We start from the raw sequence: 8,439 nt of genomic DNA on the forward strand, positions 1-8,439 counted from the left end.
TCCTTCTGGTGTTGAGAGTTGCAATTCTGTAATTGCACCACCAGCGAGCAGGTACATCTTGGCGGCGGTTTCCGATGTATTTGAGCACGTGAGTATGTACGTAATCACCGAAAAAAATGGAGCGTATGAGGGAGGCAAATTTGGTTAGCGTCTAGTTTACGCCAAGTCTACGGGAGGCTAGGATACGGGGGTTGTGAACGCTTAACTCAGTCCAGCTAAGTGCTGGATATAGACGCGCTAAGCGCTCCAAGGTCAGGTGCTTCAGCTTCCTTCTGCAGTGGCTTGCCATTCTACTCTGCTGCGCCTCACCCAAGCATCACCAGGCGGCGAAGCCAGCTGAACTGCGAGCCCAACCTGATCGCAATGCCGTGCCCTCTCATCATCCGTTTCCCAGACGTTCAAACCTCTTAGTTACTACTAGGTCAAACTATAAATGGTAGCTCAGGCGAACCCTTTATGCCATATCTGCGCCAACATCAATCTCTCGTTCAGATTCCCTCCAAATAGAAGCCCATGCTCGTTCCGGACTTGGCGAGACTCACAGAAAACACAATGGGACTGGATGACGACTAAGGCTGAACCGGTGATTTACGGCTCCGACGATGAAGAAGCATGCCAAGGGGAACAGGCTGGGGGCATGCGCCTCTTACAAATGTCTTTGCCATCGACGGTTTCGCCAGCAAGCCCTCTGTACCGATCAAATGCGTCGCGGAACTATTATTCAGTTCTCAGCTCGTTAGATGATGACGGACCGGAAATGTCCAGTGTATCCGGACAGTCAGAATCGAGTAGTGACGAAGACGACACCGACTCGTTGGCATCAATAAATAGCTGCGATGAAGCTGACCTCTACATGGCCTGGTGCGAAGGTTGGAGTTATTGCATATTTCAGATCCTTTCCGTAGGACCATGCTGACTATTCTAGATATGGAAGAAATTCGTGCAGAGGAATGGAGATCCCCACCCCCCATACAATTCGGCACGATACAAGAGATATACGACCGTCAACCGTGTCAATTCTGTAAGCTTGTCCTTCATCTTCTCGGACCCTTCGTAATCTTCGACGCCGTGACGCGGCGAGCCGCAATACAGCTACCGGCACGGACAAAGGTATATAGGGTCACGGAACGAAAGGAGGAGTGTGTTCTTTGTTATAGTAGCGAGTGGTGCAAGGAAAGGCATTTCACTCTCGACGTCGAATACGCTGGGTCACCCTTTGGAAACATTCGACGAGAGGACTTATTAATAGGCGCAAAAGAGTATGGTCCCTGGACCATGACTGGGTGGATGCAAGCTTCTACGGATAACACCACGTCGAAAGTTTTAGATACCGGATTGATCTGCTCGTGGATAAAGGACTGCGAGAACAGTCACCATCAATGCAGTCTGTTCCGCAGCGGGTTATCTACTGCCAATCAGACACATGGATTGCTGCTTATTGATACTGTCGAAGGCAATTTGATCGACGCCGACATGTCATACCGCTATGTCGCCCTAAGCTACGTTTGGGGGGGTGTCAAGGTTTACGAGACCACGAAATCGACCCTGTCCCATCTACGATCACCTGGGGCTCTCCGCAGGCTTAATTCTTTGCTCCCCGAGGTAGTGCAGGATTCCATCACCCTTGTCTTGCAGCTCGGAGAGAGATATCTTTGGGTCGACAGCCTCTGTATAGTCCAGGACGATGCCTTGACGAAACACAGCCAGATTATGGCCATGGACGCTGTCTACTCTCAAGCGATCTTGACAATTGTTGCCGAGTTTTCGAGAGGTGCTAACACCCCCTTGCCCGGAGTGGCGAAGGGAACGAGGTGCCCATTGATTGTGAGGCGAGAGATAAATGGGATCGCCTACGTATCCCAGCCAGATACAGTTAGTCCGTCTTCGGCGGTGACGGCGCATGGTGGCCGGGGTTGGACCTACCAAGAAACTGTTCTTTCAACAAGGCGGCTCTGCATCAGCCACAACCTGGTAACCTTCCGCTGCGGGACCAGGCAATGCTGCGACGTTGTTGACTGGAAGAGAAACGTGCCGGATGCGATGGAACTAGGCCGACAGGCAAGGGATAAATGGCACTCCCAAGACAATCTGCTCATTTCCCTGGAAATCCGAAGACAACACTGGGCAGCCACATCCGACGAACCACTACCATTCGACGACTTTATGTTTGGTATTGTAGGCGGCGCTATTGAACAGTTCTCGCAAAGGGAGCTGTCATACAAGACCGATGCGATCAATGCCTTCTCTGGAATTATATCCTTGATGGAGCGATGCTTATCGATCACCTTCATATGCGGCATTCCCAAAGAGTATATCGACGCTGCGTTGTTGTGGACTTCACAGCCAAAAGCCGGCCACTATCCTGGAAGTTATGAGGTCCGTCCAGAGAGCCACCTCCAAGTGTATGCTCGAAATGCACATTTTCCCAGCTGGTCCTGGGCTGGCCACTACTGGGGCGTCTTATTCTCTGGCGGGCTCGCAGGGATAGTATTCAACAGGCACTACTACATCCGAAGTGACATTAATGGGTTCGCCGTGTGGTCCAAAGAGGGCATTCGCAGCATTCGACGACGGGCTTGCCCCTTGGTGGAAACGGTGTATGGGGATAGGGACATCACGGAAGACGTGATATCAATCAGAGCACACGGCCCTTCGCCCACCGATACGGAAATGCTCTGCTTCTGGGGTCGGACGGTGCCTTATGAGACACTCTTGATCGATGACTACCCCAACCAGCGCACAGCCAACGGCAGAATATTTACGCCTGACGAACGTCGCTGTGGCGAGCTGTTTGCAGACGATTCTGAGTGTTGGCGCGACCCACCGTTCGGGGCCAGAGAGTGGGTTGTTCTTTCGCGAGGTAATTCGGGGTATGAAACGGCCAAAGATCTGGAAGGCATTTCCTTTACAGAACACTTGAATCCCGAGCACTTTGAAGCCACGGGATGGTGCTTTCTACATGTTATGCTGATTGAACGTAGAGGAGACATCTACGAACGGATAGCTTTGGGATCCATCCACACCGATGCGTGGCCGACTTCGCATGAGGAGAGAAAGCTCATCGTTCTCGGTTGACACGCCGTGGCCTTCTCGCCGGACGGCAGGTCGCTGGCGTCGGCATCAGGGGACAAGGTGGTCAAGCTATGGGACGCCGGCTCGGGCGCGGTGCTGCAGACGCTCGAGGGCCATTCGGATTCCGTCTGTGCCGTGGCCTTCTCGCCGGACGGCAAGACGCTGCGTCGGCATCGGGCGACAGGACGGTCAAGCTGTGGGACGCCGGCTCGGGCACGGTGCTGCAGACACTTCGCGTTGATCCTGTCATTGTAAGTCTTTCATTCTCCGATAATGGAACATTCCTTCAGACTGACAGAGGGCCATTATACGGCGCGTTTCTTTCCAGTAGTGCAGCTCTTTCCGGACCGAGCCTTCCACAGGCTATGTTTGTTGGCGAACATTGGGTGAATTGGGGCGGAGAAAAACTTATTTGGCTTCCTTCCGAATATCGATCAAGCTATGTTGCCATTCAAGACGGTATAGTAGCACTTGGATACAACTCCAGTCGAGTTCTGACTCTGGAATTTGCCTTCTGAAATATCCCTTGACCTCCTCTCCGCCCACCTCCCTTGCGGATGGTTTCAGTTTATACCTCTGGTTAAGGGGCGATGAGTAATGTTTCGATTAGACATGTAGCGGGTTCGAAATCAAGATTTTGATTCATGTGACCAAGATGGTGAGTTTCTGCTGGTGACAAATGCTGGGTTCGCTCCTGCTTAGCTCTGTGTGGCTTGGATAAAGGGCCATTTTACGCGCGCTTAAGTCGTCTAAGGTAGCTGGCAGCGCTTATCCAGGTTGGGTTAGCAAGCCGCCGAGGGTCTCGTTCCTGAAGATCCTGCAGCTATTCAGACAAAGAGCAGGGGCTAGACGTTTAACTTAATTTGGGTATTTAGTACAGCTAATACCTTACCATGATTACATAGGCCTTCACGTGATGGACCGGGTTACAAATGCTGCCAAGAAGTATCTACTCGCAGGGTTTGGAATCACGAAATTGTAATGCACAGGAGACAAAGAGTTAAAAATAGCCGAAAGCATTATAAATGTATATCACAGGACGCATATCACTTAGACTTTGGTCCGGAATATGATAGTTTAAGCCATGTTACAATTTACGGAAGAAGCAGGATTGTATAGCAAACTGAGCATGCGAGAGAATTGGGCGGTGAAATGACCAAGGTCAAGGTAATTTTTGAGCAGCGATAGCGACATACGTCCAGAAATAGTGAAAGACTACTTTAGCATAGCTCATGATAGAGATATCAACGAGCGGGTGGATTTTGAGCTATGATTGCGCAAAGTACCTCGACTTTGTTTCGGCACGCAGGGCATTTCGCTTCGCAGGGATGGGGTTTATATCAAAGGCTGATCTCAAAAATGGAAGCGGGACGTGGCTCAGGCACTCTACACAGTTTGAAGCGGAATTGAACTTGTTCTTTCGTGGACCTGAGGTCCACGAAATACGAGATTGAGGGAACGCAAACGGGCGGCACTGGTTTTCATTGGCTCCAGACTAGATTAGTGTGTTTGTTTCTTAGCGCTCGGATTGGTCCAATGAGAGGTTGTATTTCGTGGACCTGCGGTCCACGAAATACTGGTGACCCATGCTGGCATTTAGAAAGGGAAATGTGGAGGGCTTCAGCACATAAATGTAGGGAAATAATCCGGAGATAAGAGGCTGGGACGCAGGAATATACGTCATACGAGGTGGCTGAGTCTAGGAGGCAGCCTTGGCTGGAATTGAAATGGCGCAGGATGGCTGCGCGCAAAACATCGAACGCGAAATATCACTTATTTCTCGCTTTCCTGTCCCTGATTTTCCATCTCACTTTTCACTTTTCACTTTTACGTTTCTCGTTTCTCGTCTCCACGTCCCGGTTTCCGTTTCCCGTTTTTAGTGGATAAAAATATATCCCATACGGGCGATTTCGCCCGTTGCCTTGCGAGCCCGTATAGGCTTGGGATAGCCAACACCAGGCAACACCAGGCAACACTAGTGAATCCACCGCATTAACCCGCGACTAGAACTCGAGAGCTACCAGAAAGGTTCGCGTGGAGTAGTACCGTTATTAGACTTGCTATTTAATTCAAAAACTACTTAATTATAATAAAAGACTGACCACGCGGCGGAACCGCCCGTGCGGGCTCATTTTTGCTTAGGGAAGGTTTAAGTAAAGATCTTTATTAACGCAGCCGTTTTCTAGTGGATTCCATTGCAGGTTCAAGAAAGCATTAAATATCGAAGCGACCAGCAAAAGGATCTATAAACGTATTTACTTAAAGTCCGCACTAGCTTGGTTTGCCCTTATAACCCCCTAATAAGCGAAGTTAGCCTCCTTAAATCGTTTTACTAGAACCCCTATAAGAAAACGCTATTAACATGCTCTGCCCTATTAAACTCACGCATGAATCTCTCGCTCACAGCTATAGCTTTAGAAAGGTGCGCGAACTTTATCCTATATTTCTCCTTTGTGGCTAATGCGTAGGCTGTAGAAACAACGTTCTTAATCTAAGGGGTTTATAGTTAGTAAATTAATACTCTAGATACGTAATTAAAGGCACCCTACCTACCGCCTGTTAAGCTTACTGCTAACTAACTATTCTAATTCCTTACCATGGATATCTGGAGCTCTATAAGAGGTGCGCGACCGAGAAAGAAAATGGCCCCAGATCTGCTTCCTTGCATCGCTGCTTAATTTATTGTATTTTAGTATAAGATGGATTTGGCTAAGAATCGCTTTATTAAACTCTAATACTTGGTTTATTGTTAAGAACATAATTCCGTCTAGATATTCCAGTTTGCGGAGAAATATAGTGACGAGACTGTTACGATGTAGGTCTTGAGATAAACGTCGCTTAAGGTAGATATCTGCTTTATCTAGAAGAACTGTATTCCAATAGCTGGCAATCTAAAAGATGTCTAAGAGCTGCCCTTCTAGCGCTCCCGCTTTGGTGTTTAATTTACTAGCGGAGATCTTAAAAGTCAGAAAGCTGTTAGTGAAAAGGAGAAGAGGTTATACACTAAATAGAGGGGTCTTTTAAGATATTTAGCAATAGCCTTAGCTGTAAGCGTCTTTTCTAATCCTAGGAGGCCGCTAGTATATATAAGTGATCACAGGTAAGAGGGTTCTAGAAATTATACTATAAGAGTATAATAAGACCGCGACCTTTCCTAGTAATAAAGTCGTTAAATTTAAACCCATGCGCTCGATTAGTACGGGCCTCTATAAGAGCCATAATAGCCTCTTTATATTCCTTAGAAATCGTTAGGCAATCTAAAGGTATAAAGGACCACTAAATCTCCTTAATATTGGTAACGGGAAATTCCGCTGTGTATATATAGATTAGTTTGATTAATAATGAGTAAATAGGGCGTGTCTTACCCTATAACTTTTCACTAAGGCTAAATCTGGGTACTATAGGAGAGCAGATAAGCAAATTATCCTCTATTATACCAGCGGGTATTAAGCCTATGCTCCTAACCCATTTAGGCGGCGGCTAAGAGGGACGGAGGAGGTTAAATAAAGGGATTAAACTTAGTTTATCTTCCTTATTAACCTTTAGTTTGGAATAATTTGGATTTATCTTCTAGAAAAAGGCGGCATTAATATAAGGCTATTGCCCAGGTATATAGTAGGGAGTAGGCAAGTATAAATTATAAGGAGAGTTGATAGAAGAGGACAATATAGTAATAAGGCATAGCCTCGTACAGAAGACGAACCAATAAGGAGGGAAAGGGCTGTAGGCCTAAGGAGCATATAAAGAGGTGCCAAGGGCTAGCTAAAGGCTAGCCTTAGCAGCTCTTAAGAGCCCCCAGGCATATACCTAAGTAAGGGGCAAAAAGCACCTTTACATTACCCCCCCCTTTATTAGGGCTGGCCCCCAGCCTATATACCTAAATAAATTAATTTCTATATATAAAAAGGTAAGCAGTGCCAAAGTCTTGCTTATATAGGGAAATAGGGAATAGGGAGAAAAAACTAGCTAAGCAGCCTTAATAAAAACCTTAACCTATAACCAAAACCTAGTGGGAAAAAAGGTCTATTTTAAAAAGGAAAAGAGTATCTATTAGTAGAGATAGTTAATCGCGTATAATTAATAAGCTGTAGCTCTATTTATACGCCTTTAATTAATATCTTAATTGCCTTCCCCTAGCCGCATAATTAGTTTTTCTTATAAGGAAGTCATAGCCTAATAGGTTATAGTTATTGCCTTCCTTTTAAATTACGCTGTTATTATAGAGTTGTATTAGCAAGTAGATTACATAAGATCTAAAAGCTGCTACTATTACTTAGGTAAGCTATAGCTCTTAAAGTAACTAAGTAGCCTTAATAAAAACCTTAACCTATAACCAAAACCCAGTGGGAAAAAAGGTCTTTTAGGAAGAAAAAGAGTGTCTACTAGTATAAGATTTAATCGCATATAATTAATCTTAAAGCTATAGCTTTTTTTTTAATCTAGCCGTAGCTTTAGATTAAAGCTATAGCTTAAAAATAAGCTATTACTAATTCTTAGGTAAACTATAGCCTTTAAGGTAAGCCACAGCTTATAAGATTGCATATAAATATTCCCCCCCTTCTTACAGTTGGCCCCTAATCGCCATTACCTTATAGTAGAGGGAGATTATAAGGGCTCGTCCTAGAAGGGGTTTGGAGAGATATCTATAAGTTTAAGCTATAGCTTAAAAGACAACCGTATACAGTTAAGTCTTAGCAGCCCTTAGGCTAACAGCCGGAGAGTCTCTAGGTTAGAGCCGTAGCTCTTAAGGTAAGCCGTAGCTTATAAAATCGCATAGGATCTCTAAGCCGAAGCTTAAGGTAAGCCGTAGCTTATAAGATTATTAAGGATCTCTAAGCTAAAGCTCTTAAGCGAGCCGTAGCTCTAAGACAAGCCATAGCTCTAAGAGACAATCGTCTGCGATTAAGTCTTGGCAGCCCTTAAGCTAACAGCTAAAGAGTCTTTAGGTCGGGCCCTAGCCCTAGGCAATCGCGAACAATTAAAGAGCCGTAGCTCTTAAAGTAAGTAGTAGCTTGCGAGACTACCTATAATCTTAGAGATTACCTTTGATTTTAGAGCCGAAGCTCTTTGGCAAGCCGTAGCTCTTAGATAAGCCGTAGCTCTAGAAGACAATTGTTTACAATTAAGTCTTAGTAGCCCTTAGGCTAATAGCTAAAGAGTCTCTAGGTTAGGCCGTAGCCCTTAAGTAATTACAAACAATTTAAGAGTAGAAGCTCTTTGTATCTCTTTAAGGACGTTTAACCTTTTAAGCTCTATTAGTGGGACCTCTATAGTAAGCAAACCGCGGTTGGCCTAAAGAGTAGTACTAATCTTCTTAAAAGGTAATTGCGTCTAATCTAATATCCCTTCTCTAATCCGTATTCCATT

At 45.8% G+C, this 8,439-nt stretch overlaps 2 protein-coding genes across 2 annotated transcripts; one reads left to right on the forward strand and one right to left on the reverse strand.

Annotated features, from left to right (window-relative positions):
• The first annotated feature begins 310 nt into the window (after positions 1-310).
• K441DRAFT_698016 (HET-domain-containing protein) lies at positions 311-3,695 on the forward strand. Its single transcript, XM_067653031.1, has 4 exons — positions 311-869; positions 926-2,860; positions 3,058-3,323; positions 3,363-3,695. Exons 1-4 carry the CDS (start codon positions 434-436, stop codon positions 3,588-3,590), a joined length of 2,865 nt encoding a protein of 954 aa, XP_067501746.1. The 5' UTR covers positions 311-433; the 3' UTR covers positions 3,591-3,695.
• Positions 3,696-5,651: 1,956 nt separating this feature from the next.
• Positions 5,652-5,963, reverse strand: K441DRAFT_570947 (uncharacterized protein; the record flags this gene model as incomplete). Its single annotated transcript, XM_067643954.1, has 1 exon — positions 5,652-5,963. A coding segment is annotated over one exon (312 nt), but the record flags the coding sequence as incomplete, so codon positions are not given.
• Positions 5,964-8,439: the final 2,476 nt, after the last annotated feature.

Source organism: Cenococcum geophilum, assembly GCF_001692895.1.
Source record: "Cenococcum geophilum 1.58 unplaced genomic scaffold K441scaffold_33, whole genome shotgun sequence".
Taxonomy (NCBI): domain Eukaryota; kingdom Fungi; phylum Ascomycota; class Dothideomycetes; order Gloniales; family Gloniaceae; genus Cenococcum; species Cenococcum geophilum.

Excerpts from the sequence above, each read along its gene's own strand:
- K441DRAFT_698016 (XM_067653031.1), top strand. The coding sequence starts at position 434 with ATGGTAGCTCAGGCGAACCCTTTATGCCATATCTGCGCCAACATCAAT. Across the intron at positions 870-925 it reads CTACATGGCCTGGTGCGAAG|ATATGGAAGAAATTCGTGCA; the intron begins GTTGGAGTTATT and ends TGACTATTCTAG. Across the intron at positions 3,324-3,362 it reads TTCGCGTTGATCCTGTCATT|ACTGACAGAGGGCCATTATA; the intron begins GTAAGTCTTTCA and ends ACATTCCTTCAG.